A 24,201-nucleotide genomic window follows, 5' to 3' on the forward strand; every position below is an offset into this window, starting at 1 on the left:
TCTCTATTTGTAGAATGTCTGTCTAACTGTTTCTAAAGTCTTTGAAATCACTTTGTAACCCTTGCCAGCTTTATATAAATCAACAATTCTTGATCGTAGATCTTCTGAAAGCTCTTTTTGGCGAGGCATGGCTCACATAAGCGTGTGCTTCTTGTGCAAAGAAAAACTCCAAAAGTGTGAGGGGTTTTTATCAGTCAAAGTAGCTGTAGTCCACACCTCCAAACTCATTTTCTTAACGAGGCTCCAGGTGCACTAAAACCTGACTCCAATTAGCTTTTTTGAGGTCATTACCTCAAGGGTTCACATACTTTTTCCACAAGCACTATGAGTTTTTTTTTTTTGGTTGTTCTCAGTAAAGACATGAGGGATCAGAATTTTTTTTTGTGTTATTATTTTAGACGCATTGTCTTTGTCAATACCCTTGACTTAGATGAAGCTCAGATCACATTTTTTGACCAATTAATTCAGAAAACCATGAAATTCCAAAAGGTTCACATACTTTTTCTTGCACTGTATATATATATATATATATATATATATATATATATATATATATACATATATACATATATATATATATATATACATATATATATATATATATATATATATATATATAGTAAATTGTAACCCAGAGGATTTAAGTAGACATTTTTAACCAGCGATGCACGTGAAGTTGCGTGCAGTTCCTCATGACTGCATTCCTGGCATTGTAGAGGTACTAAAGCGCAAGCAAGATATATCAATTCGCCATGCTGATTGCATCATTGCTTATCATACATTCCACAGTACATAACAATAAGTGTTACTAGTATAAAAAATGAATACTTTGTTAGGCAGCATAAATAATTTGCCGTGACCACTTAGTTTTTATTTCTGATTTGATTCAAAATACAAGTGAGAAACAGAGTGTACACCAAGGAAATTTGAAAAAGTCAAACCTGAGATCTTGCTCGATCTGTCCTTTAAAGGTACAATGGGACAAAGGTTGAGCTATAGCGTTTTACACTAGTATCAGTAATATGTAAATTACGCACAAGTATTCTAATATACTACATAATAAGAAAGACATATATCATGATACACACATGGATAATATATTTCTGTTAGTCAGAGCTACAAGTAAATAAATAAATAAACAAGAAAGTTGAGACAGGTAGACCAACAGTATATGGAATGTCATTACAGATGTCTATATCTTCATGCTTATCTTATGGAAAGAATGTGAGCGAGCAGGACTGTTAGAGGTAGGGTTAGTGGTTTTTAAGTCACTGGGTTTTTTTGTTTTTTTTCTACACTCTAGCAAAGATCTTTGAAAACTCCTGCAACTTCATTAAATGCCTGTAACATATTGTATGACAGGTTACTGCAGTGGTCTAGAATATATCTTCCAAAGTTATCACCCACAACTCTGCTCATGTCACAACTGGCTCCCCTGTCAATCCAGGAGCAGCCACTTCTCATCCCAATCCGAATCCAGCCCGGACATTACAGTACTTACACTCACCTGACCTCTGCCACACCTTTTCTCTCTCTCTCTCTCTCTCTCTCTCTCTCTCTCTCTCTCTCTCTCTCTCTGTCTGTCTCGCAGTTCAGTTCAGCAGTGCTTTAGTGGCGTAAATGTTATAAATCACATTGTTGCCAAAGCAAATAGTGCAGGTAAATTAAACTAAAAGTTATACAAAGAATAAACATATATATGCATTTATTCATTTATTGCCGTGACATTCCAACACATACTTTGCAGCAAAGGCTACGGTGTGTGTTTCTCCTAAGATAATCTCTCTCTCTCTCTCTCTCTCTCTCTCTCTCTCTCCCCATAGAGTAATTTTCCATTCGGTTTCCAGGTTTCAAGCTTTTTTGCTCTTCTGTGTTTATGAGTCTGGTTTTTTTTTTTTTCTATAATGCTCTGTTTTCCTGATATGGAACCACTCTAAGAATGGCTGGAGAATTTATATGGTTTTATAGGCATAGGCTGTACTGACTACTGGTGATTTAAATGGACTGAATTTCACTTGCAGCAGAGGACATTACTGAAAGTTCTTTCCTAATCTATGTCTGTGAAAGTCTGATACCCTCAAGCAAAGTATCTCAGCGTCTACTTTTACTTTATGATACAGCTCCAGACAGGTGACAAATTAAAGGGAAAGCCAAGTGCCTTAAAAGTTGCTGGGCCTCCATAAGCCATTAGAACAGCTTCAATGGGCCTTGGCGTAGATTCTCTGGAACTTTGCAGGAGGCATTCTTCTAAAAAAAATGTTCAGTTAGTTGGTGTTTTGATGATGATGCTGATGATGGTGGTGGTGGAGAGCGCTAACACTTCAGTCTAAAATCTCCCATATTGTTCAGTTAGATCAAGATTTAGTGACTGTGAAGGCCATATCATATGTTTTACATCATTTTTATTCTCATCAAAAAATTCACTGAGCCCTTGTGCCCTGTGGATATGGGTGGAGTCATCTAAGAAGAGACCACTCTCATTGGATAATGGTGATCAGTCAGAATAACTTTGTATTGATTTGCAGTGACCCCCCCCCCCCTTTTTTTTTGCAACCCCAAGCCTTGGCATTATTATTATTATTATTATTATTATTATTATTATTATTATTATTATTATTCCCGATTTAAAATTTATAACATTGGAACATTTTATTATGTCAATAGCATATGTGTAACATATGTGACTAAAAATCATTATTTCTTGCACTGAACTTTTAAAAAATTCAGGAAGTGTGTTTGAAAGTGTGCTGTCTCACATCCAGCTTCGAACGAAACATAATAAAACACGATAAGGGCATGTTGATATAGGAAATGAATCCACACCGGGTGGTGTGATATGGCTCGACACAAAGCGGAGGAGCCTGGTTTATATTTGAAGCATTACTTTACGTGTACGGGCAGAAGCAGCGGTGAGGCAAGCGGAATTATTCACCTGCGTATCTCACGTACAACTGGAGGATTAAATGCGACGTTCGCTTCGCTAGATGGCACAACAGATCCAACACGTCAACCCTGTTCCCTGAGAAGGGAACTCAACGTTGCGTGAGCTCCACGCTGTAGGCGCTTCCCACAGTGTGGGAACTCACGTTGAGTTCCTTTTGAAAGGGAACACCTCTGTCTGTCAGGTTTCTAAGTAAACTGTAAAATGTTTAGGGATTTCATGTCATTCACAGCGGCATTAAACACACTGGAAAGTTCTGCTAAAACTTCATGGTTGTTGTCATGAGCGCAAATCTAAAACGCTGACCTTACATTCAAAAATATTTACTAATCTAGAAAATCCAGCAGACTGAAACAGAAAACAGATTATTGATATTTCTAAAAGTAATGATTTGTACAAAAAAAAACAATTATTTAAAAAAAAAAAAAAAAGATGAGACTGCGAGTTTCTCTTTGCGACTCCATTTGTAAATCAAGCGATCCCACTTGGGGTCGCGACCCATAGTTCGGGAACTCCTGCTTTGATGGACAAGATATTTTCAAACCATATCAGCAAAATACCCTCAAAACATAAAAATCGCTGTTTTGTTTTTTTTTTCCTTTAAACTGCCACACATCTACTGTACTGTATATCTCACAAAAGTAAGGTGTTTTTTTTGGACGTAATTCCATTGCTGTATCTCTTGTAATAATGCATACTGAGAATTGCAGATCATCATTTACAGTCTTTTGCAACTGTAAGGCAGACTGCTACCTGCTGTTTATCTGTCAAGTGCCTGTTGAGCATGTTTATTCCAGTAGAGCAACTCTTGTCATAAAATTAGCAGTTACAGACATATTCAGTTACAAGTAGCTACATGCACAGTGACAAGATGCCAAATGCCGGCTCAAACATTTCCATAACAAATACAAAATTTGGAATTAAAGGAAGTCTTCGAATGTCTCAGAAACTACAAACCGAGTTGTCTGTAACAAACAACACGACACATGTATTGTACAGTATATATAGTGTCACACACATTTAGGTCTGGTGTTATTTCAAAACAGTAGTTAGTGACATTGAGAACACACAACAGCATGACAGTGAAATTGTCTATCAACATGGCATTATCTCTGCGAATTGTCCTAAGGCATATGACTCATGAACAGCTTTGTAGGCAAGCAGTACATGGTTTAATATTGTTGCTGCGATATGTCTTTCAGCATTTGTTTGTCTTAGATGCATTATTTATGCTGGAAACATTTATCCAAAGCAATGTAGAGCATGAGAAAGCATGCAATCCGGCAATTTTTTTTTTTTTTTTTAATGGAGCAACAGTTCAGGAACCATTTTTATGGTCTTGTATGGCCATTTCCATGTTCATGCACAGCTAAAAAGTAAAAAAAAAATGATAATAATAATAACTTGCTGTTATAATAACCTCCATTCTTCTAGGAAGGCTTTCCGCTAGTTTTTGGAGTGTGGCTGTGTGGATTTTTGCATTCGGCCACAGTGAGGTCAGTCACTGATGATGGACGAGAAGGTCTGAGGAGCAGTCAGCATTCCAGTTGATCCCAAAAGTATTCATTGGGGTTGAGGTCAGAGCTCTGTGTAGACCACTCAAGTTCTTTCACTTCATATAGTATATAGTATAGTATAGGGAGTAGGGAGCCATTTCTGATTCAGTTTGCACTACTTCTGATTCTCTGAACTTGAGTAATGAGCCCACTCCTGTGGAGAGTGCTGATAACCTGACAGCAGCAGCATATGTGATGCGGGCAAGAATTAAATCTGCCTTAACAGAACTACAGCTAATGCTCAATCAAATGCCACAGGGGTGTCAAATTTTATCTGCCGAGAGCTGGTCTGACTGCAGGTTTTCATTCTAACCAAGCAGACCCACCCATGGCCTCTAGTGTTATAGGCTGTCACACAGGCCCAGGAGGTATTAGACCATGACTTCTTTCTGTCCAAAAACACACTATAGTAGACATTAGAGGCAGACGGCTACCTTGAGGCGCCCTTGTCGCCTATCAAATTATTCCCAGGCATAAATTTATCAATTTATCCAGGCATATTCACAGGCCCTGGTGGTTAGGATAAGCAAAATAGAAAACATACTGTATGCTCACTTTACTATATCTGTAAGTAACACATTTTCATAACAGTTTGTCTATGTGATGGGATTCCTGTTCTTTTTCCCAATAGAATTGAGTCTGTTTTTTCATTCAATTTATACAGTATAAACATATGACATATGAGACATATGAGATATGATCGTGAAACAAGATTATAACCAATTGTTATTCTCTCACGTGGACCAAAAAAAAAAAAGAGTGAAAACACCTTGTTGATGAGAGAGGCCAGATTCTAGCTGCCAGGAAGTCTATAGTGACTCAAATAATCAATCTTTACAAACATGGTGAGCAGAAAAGCATCTCAGCATGCACAAAACATTAAACCCTGAGGTTGATGGGTTACAACAGCAGAAGACCACATTGGGTTCCACATCTCTCAGCCAAGAACAAGAATCTGAGGCTATCATGGGTAGAGACTCACTAAAACTGGACAGATGGAGATTAAGTGGGGAAAAAAAAAAAAAAAACATTACCTGGTCTTTTCCCAGTCTTTAACTGTCCACTTCTGCTCGCCATGGTTACTACAGACTTCCTAGCAGCAGAGATTTTCTAATTGCCTCACAGTTCTGTTATTTTCTTTAAAACAACTAGTCTGTGATGTAGCATTTGTTGTGGTAATTCAGAAATGGTTTTGATTGTACCAGCTGGCAAAGATGTCCCACCATCTTGACCAGCATGTGTTTTGGCATCTGGTAAGTGATATGACCAAGCTGGATTTTTCTTGGTAGTATGGTGTATCACATCATTATTGTTATTTTTGTAGTTTTTAGAGTTTTTATTATATTTAAATGACGTATCGTTTAACACAAACATAAGCCTGTCAGTAATCAGTAATCATCATCAACTGAAGATCATCTGATTGTTACCTAATTTTAATTGCTCAGTGAAATTTGAACAAACTTAATGACTTCGTCAGTAGATTTAGTAACGTTTTAGACACGCTTTGGACTTAATTTCCAAAAAGAGCCTAGCAACATATTCATCAGCTTTTTGAGCAAACGTTATTGTCTGGCTAAGTCGAATCAGCTCTAATAAGCCCAGCACACTAGATTTAAACAGCTAATCAGTGACAATCATGTCAGGTGAAACGTTGCCTAGATATCATGTGCATTGGGAATAATATGTTTCAGTCCGGTTCAAAAGTTGGCTTTAAAAAAATATAAATAAATAAAAATTTTAAAAAGTGTCCACGGATCCAGAAATAGTAGACCGTCCGGGTACCTTCGGGATACTCATTTCGGCACACTACGATTCGGGACACACAGATAGTAGGCGAATTGGGACGCAGAAGTAGTAATTTGTAAATATGGAAGTACTTGGTTTGACTTCATTTCATAAATACAGTTCGTTTGTGATTCCCGGAGCAAAGATGTCCTTTTTCCATCAAATAAATAAATGTTATAATTAGAGATGCACCGATGTATCGGCCAATAATCGGTTTCGGCCGATAAAGGCAATTTTATTGTTTTAAAAACATCCGACGATCAGGGCCGATTATATCCTGTCAATCAAAAGAGGGTGGGAAAACACATCGATTTTGTGCTGTGTGTAAAGAAGATGTCTCGTGTGTGGAATGACGACAAAACTGCAGTTTGTGATCTCTGTAATCTCTGCACTGCTAACATTTTACACCGGACGCTGCAGCAGTGAAGCGGGATTTTCGGCGTCGAGTCTAAATTTTTTTTTTTTTGCCGCGCTGCTCGAGCCGAATTAAAGCAGCGGTACACGGTTTAAAGATTTAAATGAAGATGAGTTGACAAAAAGTATATATTGCACAGAAAAATATATTTGTAGAGTAGTATATTTCATATCCAGTTAATGTTAATATATATATATATTTTAAAAGTTTATACTTTATATGACCAGTTTGCTGTTCAATGATGAAGTAGAAATGCTTGTGTTCGTGGTGAATGAATGTGAAGCCTAACGGGGGTTTTTTTTAATTATTATTATTCAGTCAATTAATTCTTTTAATATGAATTAATAACATTCAATAAGCTAAGAAATCTTACTTTAATCTTCAGAATTTAGTTCATGTGTTAATATTAATTTAAGTAATGTGTTTTCTGTTTATGAGACCAGTTACTGTGAAACAACTTGTTGAAATGGAGAGAATAAAGTTTTTATTTGCATTTCCTTCAGAAGTGTGGAATTAATTACTATTCATTTAAAAGAAGGTACACAAGGCAGAACTATCGGTATCGGTTATCGGTATCGGCCAATATCACTCTGAATAATCGGTTATCGGTGGCCCCTATCGGCTGAGAAATTTAGTATCGTGCATCTCGAATAGTGAAGGCTACAGCAGGGGGGAAATCGTTTTCTTATAGAACCCCACAGTTATGGAACAGTCTTCCAATTAGTGTTCGGGACTCAGACACAGTCTCAGTGTTTAAGGCTAGGCTTAAAAACGAATTTGTTTACTCAAGCCTACCCTGACTAGACTTTCTGTTACGCTAAGCACAGTCCTAATTATCTTTTCTCTCCCTCTCTCCTTCTGTCGAGCCACACAAGATTTTATGAAGATACTAGAGATCCTGATCCTTTCCGCTCTCCGGACCTGCCTGATCCGTTTCGGATGTCCTACCTCTGGATGGAGCTCTCATCTACTCCAATTCCAGATGGCTGGGACTACGGTTGCGTCTAAGGCCAAACAGACTTCATATAAAACCTTAATGATCTTTTTCACACTATCTGTTGTTACCCAGATGAGGACGGGTTCCCTTCTGAGTCTGGTTTTTTCCTCTTAACATCTGAGGGAGTTTTTCCTCGCCACCGGCTTGCTCAGTTGGGATAAATTTGCACTTTTAATATCTGTATCTCGTGTTTATATATTTCTGTAAATCTGCTTTGAGACAATGTCTATTGTAAAAAGCGCTATACAAATAAAATTGAATTGAATCGAATCTCTAGTTATAATATATTATTTCCTATCCTGATAAAACTCGAGTCTATCGATATGCAAATTCGCCCTTGACGTCATCTGGCGACTCTCAGCACGAGTCACTTTCCCCTGATAACACATGGTTATTCAGCCTGCAATGGCGAAGGCCTACATGTGAAAAAGTCATGCAAACCGCTCACTTGACTCACTTTTGAATTCTGATTCTTGCTATAATATGTATAAATGTCACGGTCTGAACCCACTTGCGTTGTATAAGGGGAGGGAAAGAAAAGAAAATCGCTAATGCAATGCAAATTCATGTCGCTTCTGCTCTGTGTTCGGAGTAAATTCCTCCGAGCACAGAAAGCCCTGACCTCCTCCTCATTCATTCTGCTTGGTCTTGAAGCCTTTCATTCTAGTCCATTTCATTGAAAAGCGACATTGAAAGCGAATCTCAGCCGCCGTCATCGTCCTCTGTGCTTTGTCTGAGCCACACAGAGCAGAGGCTGGGCTTTAATAAGCACTGAGCTGCGGCCCTGTTGTTCATATCATCCTCCCACAGCGCCTCAACTCACACCACTTTCTCCAGCAATGGGTGAGTTGTTATTATTATAATAAGTATATATATTTTCATTCATTCTAATTTTAAGCTTTTCAGAAGTGTATTATTTTTAATATAGGCTAATATTATTTTTTTTTGTTTGTTTGTTTGTTTGTTTTTTTAACCAATTAGTTATATATTTTGCAGGAACCTTCTGTGTGTAACTGTTTGTTGTACTCGAGTTAGCTGAATGAAACACATGAAGTGAGAAGCTGGACAGGTTTATGTCTTTGTGATAGCCCTTAAAGCGTTTAAGGCATGAATGCTGGAATAAATTCCTCTCAGATAGGCTTTGTGTTCCTGTACAGCCTCCTTGGTTGTCTAAAAAGTTATCCCATTTTTATAGAGGTCGTTGTGGCTTCAGTGTAATTGAGTGTAAAAGTTAAACATCTTTACTTTACAAACAAAGGGCTCCCTGGATGCTGCCTGGACAAACATTGATTTTCCTCATGTCTGTTAAATTTACATTTATTGTCTGTGGAAATAGCCTACAGGTTGTTGGGGCTTTACAGCTGAATTAATGGAAGGGCAAGCATAAGTGCTGTACAGATGGAGAAAAAAGAAAAAGGGGGAAATGTTTATTATTTACAGCTCCCAGTGTGTGTGTGTGTGTGTGTGTGTGTGTGTGTGTGTGTGTGTGTGTGTATGTCCTTTAAGTTAGACCTAAACCCTGCCATGCGCCATCTGTCCCACCCAGGGCATCATCGATGCAACTTTTTTTTTGTTGCATCCTGGGAAGGATCTGCCAGCACTTCCCCCAGCACCCTTTCTGCACCCGCAGTCACAAGCCGTCACGTCCTCTCCCCTCCCCTCCCCTTGATGCCAGCTTTCAAAAGTAGATCTGTTTGTGGCCGAGGTGGCTGTGGCCTTTTGTTTGCGTCAACATTGCTTGCCCTTGTGCCCCCGAGCTGCTCGGAGACAAAGAGCATTGTCGATGGAACCACAAAAGGAGCCACTCTCCCTTGGTGCCTTGGTCCTCCCTTTTTTCTCACACTCTGTGGGCTGTGGTGCGTCCTGATTTTCACAATCCAGCACACATTGCACAGACAAAAATCCCTGCTTGCTTGTGGCCTGTTTAGATAAGAAAGTTTTACAGGCCCAGCTGGTGCGAGTGAATGCCTCAGTGTTCCGATCATAGGACGCATATCCACTCATTGAACGTGTTATGAATAGGATCTCTGTATTAATTTGTATTATTTTCAAACCGTTGTGATTGGTTTCACCACTGGAGAGTCACTAGTGGACAAGGAACAATATAATACTTCTTTTCAGGAAACATCTGTATAAGAATGCTGAGCTAGGATTATTATTATTATTATTATTATTATTATTATTAATCAATTGGAGGGAATGGATCTGAACCTGGATTACTTATTGTTTGGATTAACCTTATACTTTGTATTTGAGCTAGGCATGGAATAAAACATGACAGTAGTTCTGTTATAGGAAACTAATCAACGACAGGGCGATGTGATGTGATGTTATGCAACCGTTCCCATGCTGAAGTTAAATATTTTTCGATAACGGCCCATCCCAGGTGCAAATGTTTTATTTCTATCGCACTGCAGCAGCTTGCCAACAATAACAGTTTTTCATTCATTATTGAACAAAACATCATTTCATTTACATTCACTGTTAATGTGGAGTGTGATTATAGAAATGAAAACGTATCAGAACAAGCGCGTTAATATAAACCTGTGATTGTCAGAGCTGCTGTTAAAGAAAATTCATCAACACTTTATATATAATAACTTGGATTAGATTAGATGATCATTTCTGTAACTAAACTGCTTTCTGCTTTGTCTAATATACAGCGAATCTGGTAAATACCTTTTTCTAAAAGAGAAAATTCCACAACTAATAAGCAGCTAATAAAACTGGCAGTGATGCATGATGCAGTTTGCTGGCTTAGGAAAAGGATTGTGGAGACCACGGAGGTTCAGGAAAGCAAGTGAGCCATGGTAATGGTAATATAGAAAGGAAGACGGTTTGATGAAGAGATTAAAAGCATATGTTTTGTGCATTGTAGGTTGTTACGAGTGCTGCATGCGATGTCTGGGAGGCATACCCTACACGTCCGTGGTGGCAACTCTCCTCTGCTTCTCTGGCATCGCACTGTTCTGTGGCTGTGGGCACCAGGCGCTCACGGAGACCGAGAGGCTTATCGAGACCTACTTCGCCCGCAACCTGCAGGACTATATCACTCTAGCCTACATGTAAATGCCATGTAATTCTTTGTGGGCTCATGTAATGGAAAGTGCCCATCTATGATTTTGTATATACAGTAGAGCATGTGAAATGTCGTCTTCTAACTTAAATGGACCCATTCAGAACAAGTATCTGAGAGTAACCCACAATGATATTCATTCTGCTGTGGAAGACCAAAATTGGTCCATTACTAGAAATCTAGAGACCCTTGATGCATATATTTTGTCTTCATCCATGATAATACATAGGATGAACATTTCTTTTCAATCCTCTCTCTCTCTCTCTCTCTCTCTCTCTCTCTCTCTCTCTCTCGCTCTCTCACTCTCTCTCAGTATTGAATATTTCCAGTATGTTATCTATGGCCTGGCCAGCTTTTTCTTTCTCTACTGCATTGCACTGCTGGCTGAAGGCTTTTACACAACCAGCGTGGCAAAGCAAACGTTTGGGGAGTTCAGGAGCACTGTGTGCGGCCGCTGTCTCAGTACAACGGTGAGGATTGTTTGTATCTGTGTCTTTTCTATAAAGGATGTCATTTTTTTTTTTTTGTAGTTAATTGGGATTATTTCCTTTCCAGGGCCATTTCTGGGCCTAATGTACAAAAACTCAGCTTGACAGGAACTTGAAACAGTCTCAGTACTCTGTGTGTGTCTGTGTGTGTGTGTGTGTGTGTGTGAGTGAGAGAGAGAGAGAGAGAGAGAGAGATAAAGGACATCAAAATTATTCATGTGTTGATTTTTCTTCACAGTTCATTGTGATCACGTACTTCTTGGCCGTCATCTGGCTGCTGGTCTTTGCTTTCTCTGCACTTCCTGTCTACTTCTTCTACAACATGGCTGCGACCTGTCGCACTATCGACTTTCTCTCCGAGACACCCTCAAGCATTAACCAGCTGTGCATGGATGCCAGACAGTTTGGTAATGAACTCACTCTTGAAGCTTTTAATATCTTTATCGCACATGTTTTGCCTCCTGACAGCTCCGGGATTTGATTTGGCCCCCTTGTAATGCTGATTAAAATTCCAGGGTTGTCTTTTGATTACTGCCACGATACGTGTGAAATTAGCCGCTTACGGAGACCGAGCTCTGTTGTGTCGACTTTTAAACCCGGTTACAAATATTCGAGAATCTGTTTAAAAACAACTCGTTCAGCAAATGACCCATGTACAGTCATGGGGAAATAGAAAACACACCCTCCTGCAATTCTATGGTTTTATTTATCAGAGCCTAAATAACAATTGTGTGGTCCTCACCAAATTCTATAAACAAACCCGGAAAAGGAAACCGGGTGGGGGAAAAAATAAGTACACCCTTCCTACTTCCACAATCATTAAGAAAATAATTAGCAGCCTGAGTTACTAATGAAATACACAAGATTAGTTAATCATCAAAAAGTGTGACTACCTCTTTAAAAGCAGAACTTTTTGATGTTCTAGAGCACTCGGGTGCTTGTCTATCAGCCATGACCCCAGACAAGCAATTGTTGCTGCTTATCAATCTGGGACGGGTTATAAGGCCATCTCCAAACAATTTAGAAATTCACCGTTCTAGTGTGAGGAGGATTGTTTACAAACGGAGAGCCTTCAAGACAGGAGTGGGCATCCCGGCAAATTCAGTCCAATGTCAGATTGTTTAATGCTCAGAGATATAAATGAAAACCCAAGAGCTACATGATTTCCCCCCAAAACTGGTTTCTACTTTTTGGGGGGGAATGACTACATATTGAAATCTGTTGTGTGATTTATTTATGGAAGTTGGTGAGGACCACACAGTTGTTATTTAGGTGCTGATAGATAAACCCACTCATTGAAGGAGGGTGTACTTTCTTGCTCCCATGATGGTATCTGCTTGTAGCTTTCGTTTCAGTGGCTTTGATAGATCAAGTTGTTGTGTTATTTTTTTTATTCGCATCGCATTATATCAGAAGAACTTTTTATATCTCCAGGTTTACTTCCATGGAACACAGTGCCAGGAAAAGCTTGTGGGATGACCTTGTCCAACGTATGCAAAACAAGGGAGGTAAGTGATGCCTGCAGGCGAAATGTGATTCTATTTTCTCATAGCGAATCCTCAGAGGATCGGCCTCGACGGCTCGCCAGAGATAGATCTGACATCAAACGTTAGCGCTTGCGGCTCTGACTCGGCAAATCCCGTTGTTCTGTTTCCACAGTTTTTCCTGACCTACGACCTCTACATTGCTGCCTTCGCTGGAGCGGGGATTACATTATTGGCTCTGGTGAGTAACAAGGCCCAAATCGGGGTCTGAAATGCTGCAAACAAGTAGTCATGTGTCCCAGTGATGGTGTCATGCAGCTGTAGGTGTAGAAGAATTCCAATCCTCCGTCAGTTACGGTCTCCGCTGCGCCTGCCCAAGCTGAAAAGAGCACAGCGGTTTTGTGGATTTTTCTTCCAAGACTTTGGCATATTTCTCAGCAGAGTGAGAATGTCATGACTGTATGGATGACGTGTCTGCGCGTGACACAAGTTTCTCATTAGTGCCAGCACGGGCGTGAAAACCGCAACGAAAGTTTTAGCTTTCGCATAAACAGGAGTTGGATAAAGTAAGGACGAAATGTGACGGCGCATGCTGTTCTGGGAATATAATCAGTGACGTGGTGGTGCGACGCAGCCCAATATGACGCAGAGCTACTCTTACTACCACTAAGCTGATCATTTTCCAATACCAGTACATTCCAGTGTTTTAACTTTAATCTATTTATAGTTCTATTTATTATTCTGGAACATCTGTGAAACAAGTTAGTTCCTATCATCACTTACATTTGTAGCAACTATAAACAATTATTCCTTTACCTTCCTCTATTTATTCTTCTCTCTTGGAGTTAGTAAGACAAAAAAAAATGCAGCTTGTCATGTTGCAGAGAAACCAGAAAGCGCAAACTCCTCTGTCCTAAAGATTTTTCCAGGGAAAGTGTGGAAAAGGTACTAAGCACTACAAAGTGCTAATCCTTCTAGAAATGTTAAATAAATGTCTCCTGATTAGAAAGCTTCATCAGATCAGTGATTAGACATTATTCTTTGATAAATAGCAACACATTTAAAAAAAAAAAAAAAAAAACAAAGTTTATTACTAGCCTTAGATTGTGTTTAGCATCCTTCTAACCAATCCGATTTGCTGGGGCATTAAGTAGTGCAATTATGTCCTGTTTTACTGGTTAAAAAAAAAAGTGTGTGTGTGTGTGTGTATATATATATATATATATATATATATATATATATATATATATATATAAAAATAAAACATGGAAGCACTAACAGGCCACGCATTATAATTTGTTTCTATAAGTTGTTTTCTCACAATGTATTTTAATTTAATTTAATACTTGCCCACTGTAGAGAGGGGCTTTATCTCCACGTTAAGAGGGAGGGAGGGAGGGGGATCCCCCTGCTGAAGTGTCAGACACTAACATGGAAATAGTCAAACACTGATGGACACAGAGCTGTTTTCAGCTTGAGCGAGTCCCTGATCAAAGTAAAAATAAAGTCGTGACCATGACCTCTTAGGGCTTCCATAGTTAGATATATATATATATATCTTTTTTTTTTTGGCGGGGGGGCAGGGGGGGTTATATTTTGTTTTTCTTCTACTGATGAACCTGACACTCACTGTCACTCCTGTTTGGTTGTGTCCTCTCTCTTTCTCCTTTTCTCTCTGTAGCTCACATACACAGTCTCCACTACCTATAATTTCGCTGTCCTACGTTATCTGGGGAGGAAAGGCTTAGCCGCACGGTGTTAAAGCTCTCTGTCGTTTCCTGCAATCCATGCTGGTTCTGTCCGCTGTGCACCGTATGGAAGGACAGAAGACATTTCTTCACCTACCTGTTCAACACCTCAGTTTCTCCTTAAGACTTTTCTTCCTGTCTGACTGACACCCTTTATAGTAGGCCAACTGAGTTTTAGTCCAGCAGGGCAGTGATGTAAATCTGAACCCTGGGAGGCTAGTAAACGTTGTTCTGGAGGCAGGACAGACTATTTGATGACCGTTGATTGTAACACTGCTTCACTGTGTGATTATTGTGCCCCAATTCTCGGACACGCTGTCTTGTCTTAATAGTGCCTTCTTTTTTTTTTCTTTCCTTCCCTGATGGACAAACGACTCAGTTGGACAGGACAGGAAGCATAGAGATGTGTTCGGTAGAGGATTCGTGTAATCTTCATTCTTCTTTTTTTTTTTTTCCTCTCGCTCTCTCACTATTGGTTTAATATATCTTTTGCTGTTTATATTTTGTGATTTGAACATTTTCTATACACGTGCCTACATCCCTTGCTTACAAGCTGTGGGATGTTAGTTTTCCCATCCTGTCAATCCCATCCAACATGGATGATCTAGTGTTACTCTGTAGTTGAATAGCCAATTTAGTTTCTTTTATTATTTTTTATATTTGATAACATTTTGTTTTAGTTATCAGAAATAACTGATTTAATAAGTCATCCTGTGAGAACCTGAAAAGCTATTATTATTTTGTCTTTTTTAATATTATTGTTGTTGTGGGTTTTTTTTTTTCTTCATTTTGGCTTGGGATGGACTAGCATGTTACTATGGTGATGATCTTTCACATCTGGTCACCATGGTGTCCAGACATGCCAATATGGACTGACTTGCTGTGACCTCAGCACTTTTCTCACAGTCCAGAGAATAATAGTCCGGAGTCGAGCCCGGCTTTGAGACGAACATTGATTTGAAACTAGAGGGGTGGATGAGCATCCATCAGACCCGTCAGCTCGGATAAACACAAAGCTTAAACCATGAGCAAACAACCTTTATAAATCCTTCAGTCAGGCAGACGACAGTCTGGGCATGAACCATGAACCTGCACTGAAAAGAAACGAGCCAACCTGGCGTTTCCTGAGTATTTTACTCGGGTATTTGTGGTGCTGTGTGACACCTGCATCAGTCTTGCATCAGATTTATATATATATATATTTTGTCCATTTGAAAGTGATTTGGCGAACATTTCCACTATTTAAACCGTGATGATTTCGTAGGACCTGATGGGTGCTCGGTCTCCCCCTAGTGTCAGTCAAGTTAAATGCACATTTCTGCTTTTCCATCTGAAAAACAGCTGAATTTGTGTTTATCCCTGTAACTATCAGGAGAAATTAGTAGTTATGATGTAACACTTATTTTAGCTAGATTATTATTTTTTTGACTAATCCTTATTCACACTTTACGTGTCAAATTGTTGTTTCATGCTACTAGCAATATTTGTTAGAAGTGTTTAAGTCATATGGCGAGTGCTTTTTTTTTTTTTTTTTGCGGGGGTGGTAATAAAAAATAAAAGAAATCAGAAGTGAGAAAGAAGCTTCAGTAAGAAATATGTATAGATCCATCAGTGTTTGTGTAGAGGATGTGGAGAGTTTCTTTTTTCTCTTTGGCAGATTCACTGTCCTCTGCACCTGGCCAAGTGGCAGATTCTGCAAAGAGACAAGCGATACAGAGCGAAAGAGGAGAAGAACGAGGTGCTGTTCAGCAGGATATGGAAATGCCACAGTGGCAGTATCAGTTCTCCTTACGCCCCCAAACCTAGCGAGGCACGAGTTCCCAGAAACACTCAGGGCCTGTTGTGTCAAAAAGTATATTACTAGAAGTTAAGCAAATATGTTTAGTGTGAAACTGTGACCAAACGGTTTAAATTGAAACTGGTTACTGTTCTAGTGGTAAGGGTTACATGTAATACTAGGTGTTATGCTACTGTGATAATGAGGTGCTTTCATTTAAAAGCTTGGTATGGTCTTGCTGAAAAACATTTTGGGTTTTTTTTGTTTGTTTTTTTTTTTTTTTTTACTTAAAAGCATGATGTAATTTAGGGATCCCTGGGAAAATACACACCGTGTTGGTCTTCCAAATTGGTTTGAAATTTCTCTCTCTCTCTAAAACAACCATTTTTGATGTTTCAGTCAGCCCATACAGGATGTCGCAGAGTTTTTGTGTTTGTTTTTTTCCTGAACAATGCGGCCAAAAATGTGCCATGCAATTTACAGTGTGTTGTTTTTTTTTGGTGGAAAACTACTTGACTGGGCAAAATTGCCTTTCACAGTGATGTTTGTGGGCAAATGAGACATTTTAGCTGTGATGATGTTCGACACGCTCGAATAGAAGACGGGTTGAACTGGATGCGTGTTGTGATGACGTCATGTGACGTGAAAATTTCTCAATCGCGTAAATATTGCGGCGTTGGCTTGATTTCGCGTTCGTTTCTGTGATCGCAGAATCCCGGAGGGACTTTTCAAAGAAGCAAATCACACAGTGTCGGTCAGTTGTAAGGTTTATTCACACTGGTATTGGATATTTGCCAGCTGAATTAGTTTATATAGTTTGTAAACAAAAGCTGCCTTGACCACCTTTATTGCCGAGACCGACGTATATGATGCCCGACACTAGGCCGGATGGTTGAGGAGATACACGCCCGTTCTCAGGCATCGTTACACAAGTTCCAGCTTAGTTTGAAGCACATCAACCAAATACATTGTTTCTTTTTTTTTTTTTTTAGTTGCAAAGCCACTGCTTAATCATTGCAGTAATAAATCGGTGGATTTGTGGCAGTTTTACAAAGCAATACTTTTTCATAATTGTAAAGTTGGTATTCCAAGGTACTCGAACAGAACACGACGTTATTATATGTTATCAGCACACAAAAAGTAAAACATGGATTATTGCAGCGTACCAGAAACCTAGGGCTTGGTTAACAGACAACAAAGTCAATTACAGCCATTAAATAAAAAAATTAAAAACAAGAATCGTTCAAGCAATCAAAAGCGCATTTCAATACATCCAAGAACACAAACAACATCTAGAACAGATTAAATTAAATTTCACACAAGATGCAAGTCACAGTGAGCACAACTTATTCAGGTACCTCAATTTAAAATGCCATCAGCTGTAGGCAGTTTCCAATACGGAGAATAAATACTGTGTAGCAAACAGTGCGAGGAAACGCAGTGCCGGAAGTTTCACAGTGAACCATTCTCGTTAAAAACCTGTGATAAGCGGACGGAGATTCGTAACCCGTATAGGCCGGCTACGTAAACCGTCAGCAGGACGGTAGCGTAAAGCGTCGTGGGGTTTCCATGCAAGAGCAAGCAAAGGCAAGGACCGTCCTTCAGGTTAACGCGATACTGAAGTTAGGAGAGTAAACGTTGAGTGGAAGGATGGACTGATGAGCTACATCTGTTGCTTACATATAGGCAGCAATAGCAGATATCAAAATCTTGATCAGGTCTGGTTTACTCATAGGAAAGAGAGATCAATAACTAATACCGGCTGGAAGGAAGGGAGGAAATAAAATGTTACACACCTCAACAATATCAAAATCTTGTGTACCAAATATACCTGAAAAGACAGGACTGTGCACAAGTACCTTTCGAAAAGTTCAAATCGAGACGCCAGGGCAAATGTGCTTTGGGTGGTTGTATTTTTTCACATTCAGATTAGCAAAAAGATATTTAATTATTCTACTGTTTAAAAGTAAAGGGCAGCATAACAACGAGGCATAAAACTGCTGACCCAGAGCACAAGCGCTCCCGATGGTTAAACTGCTCCAAAAGCAAATTAGTGCTGATTTAAGACCGACTCCTCACGCTTTACGAGGCTCTGAGGTGAAGGACTGAACGTGAATGCGCTGTAGAAGCGAGACAGTCCTTATTTTCAGCGTGACGGAGAGCTGGAACGTGCTTCACCTCGCAGACACGACCGCTCTCTGGTGTCCGACCTTAAAACGAACATCGTTCCGAATGAAGAGTACCATAACGTTCGTACTTTTTAGGATAAATAAATAAATAAATAAAAATGCCTGGCGTGAAGGACGGGTAATTCGAACGTTGACGGTCTTCCACTTCTACTTCTACACTTCTACAAACACAGAAGTAGGAACGCTTGTGGTTGAGTTACTGTATAACGTAACGACCTCACAACACAAAGCAGAAGCGCACTCGGGCTGAGAAACGAGAAGTGAGAGCTTCGTGAGGCATGTAGGAGACCCATGACCTCCAGGAAAAGAAAGCAGGGCTGTTAGAAAACCCAGTGCAACGTAAGAGCTTTTGGCAGGTAACAGTTAGAGACTACGGCATGCCATCGACACTACGGGTGTAATTTCTCTCACTAATCAAGCCAGAAATGATACACGATCAAGGTTGTGCTGCACCCTTATTGTACCGTTGTCCTTCTGGGAGTGTACGCAGAGATTAGGACCATCCGGAAGATTAATGCAATACGGCGAAGACTTTTTTCCTTAGATGTTCCACTGTGATATCATACACATACTTACACACACACACACACACACACACACACACACACACACACACACACACACACTATACCATACCAATGACACTGTATGGGTAGTGGTGTTGCAAGCCCAGTATAACCTTAAACTGAGGATACCCCTTCACCATCTCCATCATACCACTGGCTCTTTTGCAAATGTAGGCAGAGAAGCAGACCAAAACATTCTGTACCAGTGACACTGTATGAGTATTTCTTTAACATCTGTACCTAAATAACCTAGAAAGTCCTCCAGTCGAGACTCCGTGCAGTCCATCTACTCCTCTTTTCATTCCGTTGACCTTTGCTGGAGTGGGCAGCGATGAGGAGCGTCTAGAAGGTTAACACTATTTGAAGCCTTTAATCTCAGCGAGCTCCTCAGCAGCAGGAAGAGCGCGGTGCCTTGCGATTGCCGTGCAGGTCAATTGAGCTTCCGAGCAAGGTGTGGTCGACGTGATCCTCGAAAGCCAACACTTCGCGGACCGCGGCCTCGAAAGCAGCGCTTACGTTGGTGTCGTCTTTTGCGCTGGTCTCGAAGTACGGGCAGTGGCCGTTCTCCTGGCACCAGGCGCGTGCCTCCTCCTCGGGCACCTGCCGTTCGCCGTCCTCGGCCTTGTCTACCTTGTTTCCGAGCACGACGAACGGGAAGCGCTCGGGCTCGCGCACGTCCGAGTAGCGCACAAACTCCTGCTTCCAGGCGCCGAGGTTGTGGAAGCTCTGTGCGTCGTCCACGGCGAACGTCAGCAAGCAACAGTCAGCGCCGCGGTAGAACGGCGTGCGTAAGCTCCTGAAGCGCTCTTGGCCCGCAGTGTCCCAAATCTGCAGCGTGACCGGACGCCCGTCCACTTCCAGGTCGCGGTTCAGGAATTCCACACCGATGGTGTGGAACGAGTGCGAGTCGAAGCGGTCGCTCACGTAGCGGTTCATCAGCGAGCTCTTGCCCACGCCGCCATCGCCAAGCAGGATGACCTTCAGGAGGAGGCTCTTGCCGCTCATGATGCCCGAGACGGCAGGCTCAACGTGACCTAAATAGACACACAAAAACACGTAGACTAAATAAGAGGCGTTATTAATAGAGCTGGTAGCTGACTTTGTACCAATGACCACACTGACTACTTCACATGTATATTTTGTAAAGACTGCTGTTCCAGAACTGGGCCCCTGAGCAAGGCTGCTACCTAGGGCTGTAACAACTAATAAACAAAATCAATCCAATTTAATAATTAAGACAGTTGCCAACAAATTTCATTACTGATTAGCTGGTCTCCTCAACCACCACTAGTGTGTCGCATCCACCTGGATGATGTGACGGCAGCCGTAGTGCGCCAGAACGCCACCACATACCAGCTATTAGTGGAGAGAAGAGTGATGTAGCCAATTCAGAGATGGAGATTATCAGGGGACCATGACAGAGAAGAGCCAATGAAGGAATTTCACCAGGACACCGGGGTTATACGCCTACTCTTTTACGAGAAGTGTCCTGGGATTTTTAATGACCACAGAGAGTCAGGACCTCGGTTTAAGGTCTCATCCGAAAGACATGAAGCACGTTCGACGCTCTGCCGTGCGCTATGCCACTTTTAGACTAAAAACACATTTGATGGAAAATGACGTGGCCAAAATGCTCTAAAATATTGATTAATCGTTGATTAATGCTCTTAGTGTACACAATATATATATATATATATTTTAAACGCATGTTGGGCATCAAGTTATCAAGTCACCATCCTGCTTTCGGTTCACACTGAAGGTGCTAGGACTTGATCCCAAAAAGATTTTGATTCCACACACGGGAAACCTTAAAGCTTGGGAGTCGTTTTCCACAGACTCTGAATATGACTGGTCAGAATTGAACAGGGCTTGAAATGCCATTATATGATCAATTTATTGGTTATACTGTTTTTGAGCAACTGCCCTACTGCCAACCCTGGACTCAGACCCTAAATGTCCAAGCTGACATGCAAAAATAAGCCAACTGTCCCTTAAGGATAAATTAAGTTAATAATATTCAATTAAATACATCTCACAAAGCTCTAACCTGCTTGCAAATTGACACCCAGCATGCTGAATAAAACCTCGACAGAAGAAAGCGACGCGAACTAAACGGCCGTGGTTCTGGAGTGTTTATCTGGGTGAATGAGACAGACTTTGGACAGGGAAACTCCCTCTTATAGGACACACAGAGATTGGTTTAGGACGGTAGATCGTATTCCATAGAAGAATGTCAAGAGTATAAGGTATAAGGAAATAAAAGAAACATTCCAGCAGTTTAATCAACAAATCGCTGCGTACCACATCTGTAGTGAAAAGCAGTTTATTTATAAACTTATCGTTTATCGTTTACTTATCTTTATCGCTTATAACGGAAGTCTGAGGGCACATTTGTGCACTTATTTTAAATGTTTCATTCTTCAATCGAATTTTTAGCATTTGCTCCTTCAGAGATGGTGCTACTTTGCGGTTGAAGCTTGTACTACTTGAGAACCCGGTTAAACAAACGACACAAAAAAAACATTCTAGTTTATAACGTTTATTTATTCAGCAAAATGACCCGACTTTAAAATTTCTTTGTTCGGAGAAAAAGTATGTGATCCTCTAAGGGAAGAGGTAGCTCAGTTCAAATCCCAGCACTGCCACTGTTGGGCCCTTGAGCAAGGCCCTTAACCCTCAACTGCTCAGTTGTATAAACGAGACAATTGTACGTCACTCTGGATAAGGGCGTCTGCCAAGTGCAATGTAAGGGGTATGAGTTAATTTAAAGGGGTAATTGAAGTCAGGTGTTTCGATCAAGGGGATGGCAATCAGGCACGAGTTTAGCAGACCCTCCCTCTCAATGTGTCCAGAACATAAACTTGGGTCTTCACTATCAAAATCTGGGCTTTAACACACAGGTTTATAAAGAAGTGTGCAACGTGTCAATCAAAAGAGATTCCTGAGGACCTCCAAAAAAAATAATAATAAATAAATAAAAAGAGAGATGTTGGTGCTCACTCACCAGACTGGAAAATGTTACAGAACCATTTCTTTAATAAATGAATAAATAAATAAAAGCCTCCTGTGGAAAAAAAAAAGGCCACTGTGAGACAGGTGATGTACAAATGGAGGAAATTCAGCACCACTGTTACTATCCCAAGGATCGGTCGTCCAGCACTCCAAGGGCACGGGGAATAATATTAAGGGGAAATCACAAAGAACCCCAAGGTACCATCTAAAGACCTACAGGCCACTCTTGCATTGAGTAATGTTAATGTTCATGAGTCCACCATCACTGTTCGTGACACACTGAACAAGAACAGCGTGCATGGCAGGATAATGAAACGAACACTGCTGCCCATCTGAAGTTTGCTCAAGACCACAGGGATAAGCCGGAAGCCTATTGGAAGAATGTTCTGTGGATGGATGAATCCAAAATAGAAAAGCATTACGTTGGCAAAAACCAAACAGAAGGACCTCATCCTAACTGTGAAGCATGGGGGTGGCAGTGTCACGGATTGGGGCTACTTTGCTGCGGTTGACGTACAACCCAGAATCCGTAGGTTCAAATTCTACAGGAGAATGTCAGAATGTGTGTCCGTGAACTGAAGCTTAACCATAAGTTGGTCGTGCTGCAAGACAACAACCCTAAACACACAAGTAAGTCAAGAAAGGAATGGTTAAAGTGGAAGAAATTTAATATTTTGGGACGGCCAAGTCAAAGTCCAGAATTTTAACCCAATGGAAATGTTGTAGAAGAACCTAAAAGGAGCACGGAGTTGAAGCAATTTTGTCAGGAGGAATAAGGCCATCTGTTACATCAGTTACAGAAATCAAAAGTTTCACATACTTATTCCAACAAAGATATTTAATGTTGGATCATTTTGCTCAATAAATAAATGTAAAAACTAATGTTTCTGCATCGTTTGTTTAATCGGGTGCTCCTTATCTAAGTTTAGGACTTAGAAGAAGATCTGATCATGTTACAGAAAAATAAATAGTACAGTATATCGTGCATTTGGGCACATAAACAAACACACACACACCGAAGCGTCCACCTGATGCTGCACGGATACCTGGAAAATATCTCTGGGGAAAAAAAACAAGTCAACAGAATTACTTTGTGTTGGAAGGTTGGATAAAACTACTGTGTATATATCTATAAGAGTAGCATTGGCAAGACATTATTTTATATGTCTGTCTCATTATAAAATCTGGATTGGTTTAGTGTAACTGCAGTGGTAATGAATTTTTTTTTGGGGGGGGGGGGGTCCTTCATGTCAGTAACTCTGAAAAAGAAGACTGAAAACATTAGTTTAACAATCAGTTTTATCTCATTCAGACTGCTGTACAGCAGACAGAAGCTATATGCACTGATGACATGATTAATTGCTTGTTTTTCTTTTCCCCTGCCAAAATGTTCTTAGTTTAAGACCAAGACCTGTAAATAACAATGAGTCAGTAAATAAGGGCACTGAACAGGAAATAGATGAGCTCCGCGCATGCGCAAACACCCCTGAGACGCACCGACTGTTTTTAGCTTGCCGCTGCTAAATACTATTCTAAGCATTTCGACTAGGTTAGGTCTTAAAACAATCTCATTTAAATTATCATTTATATATGTGTGCGTTTTGTTTTATTGTTAACACCATTTCCGCTGAATAAAACTGTAAAGCTAGCATGCTAGCGTTAATAATAGCCAGCTACAGTAGATCATCCACTGCAGTGTTCATTGCCGGCGAGGACTACTGACGCTTTGCGACATAAAAGCAGTCATAATAATACACTAACTTAAAATAAATGTTAAACCACACCATTAACCTGCATAACCTAACCAAAAATAAAAAATAAACCCGAGCCAGGTTGTGAGTTTTATGCACTTTTTGTCACCCCCACCATGAAATATTCTCGAAATTACCTCATTGTGTATGTCACGTCCGAGCTGCTGAGATTTGTCGCGCTCGCGCTCCTGCCTGCGTGTCCATCACGCGACCGTCTCTATCTACTCCAGGTCCTAAAGTCCACCGACTCTGGGAGGATTGTGTTTAAATTACAGCTTTACGGAACAAAAAGGCAATAAGGAACCATTTCTAAATAACACAACCGTAAAAAAAAATTAAATTCGTTTGTACATATTCTCTTTTTTAATGAAGTGTTTTGTTTGTTTATTTGTTTTGCCTTGTTTAGGTCTCGTGTT

At 40.3% G+C, this 24,201-nt stretch overlaps 2 protein-coding genes across 3 annotated transcripts; one reads left to right on the forward strand and one right to left on the reverse strand.

Annotated features, from left to right (window-relative positions):
* The first annotated feature begins 9,843 nt into the window (after nt 1-9,843).
* plp1a (proteolipid protein 1a) lies at nt 9,844-16,639 on the forward strand. 2 transcript variants are annotated; one of them, XM_053630351.1, is made up of 6 exons: nt 9,844-10,759; nt 11,084-11,240; nt 11,497-11,665; nt 12,693-12,766; nt 12,918-12,983; nt 16,148-16,639. In XM_053630351.1, exons 1-6 carry the CDS (start codon nt 10,536-10,538, stop codon nt 16,352-16,354), a joined length of 897 nt encoding a protein of 298 aa, XP_053486326.1. In that variant the 5' UTR covers nt 9,844-10,535; the 3' UTR covers nt 16,355-16,639. The 2 variants fall into 2 exon arrangements, with proteins under 2 accessions (XP_053486326.1, XP_053486327.1); XM_053630352.1 differs by having other exon boundaries at nt 14,424-16,273.
* A 382-nt stretch (nt 16,640-17,021) lies between these two features.
* On the reverse strand, nt 17,022-24,176 carry rab9b (RAB9B, member RAS oncogene family). The gene is made up of 2 exons (XM_053630353.1): nt 23,923-24,176; nt 17,022-20,056 (listed from the first exon to the last, which is right to left on the reverse strand). Exon 2 carries the CDS (start codon nt 20,025-20,027, stop codon nt 19,410-19,412), a length of 618 nt encoding a protein of 205 aa, XP_053486328.1. The 5' UTR covers nt 20,028-20,056; nt 23,923-24,176; the 3' UTR covers nt 17,022-19,409.
* Nucleotides 24,177-24,201: the final 25 nt, after the last annotated feature.

This window comes from Ictalurus furcatus, chromosome 8 (genome assembly GCF_023375685.1).
Source record: "Ictalurus furcatus strain D&B chromosome 8, Billie_1.0, whole genome shotgun sequence".
NCBI lineage: Eukaryota > Metazoa > Chordata > Actinopteri > Siluriformes > Ictaluridae > Ictalurus > Ictalurus furcatus.

Excerpts from the sequence above, each read along its gene's own strand:
- plp1a (XM_053630351.1), top strand. The coding sequence starts at position 10,536 with ATGAAGAGATTAAAAGCATATGTTTTGTGCATTGTAGGTTGTTACGAG. Across the intron at positions 11,666-12,692 it reads CATGGATGCCAGACAGTTTG|GTTTACTTCCATGGAACACA; the intron begins GTAATGAACTCA and ends TTATATCTCCAG. Across the intron at positions 12,984-16,147 it reads GGATTACATTATTGGCTCTG|ATTCACTGTCCTCTGCACCT; the intron begins GTGAGTAACAAG and ends TCTCTTTGGCAG.
- rab9b (XM_053630353.1), bottom strand. The coding sequence starts at position 20,027 with ATGAGCGGCAAGAGCCTCCTCCTGAAGGTCATCCTGCTTGGCGATGGC.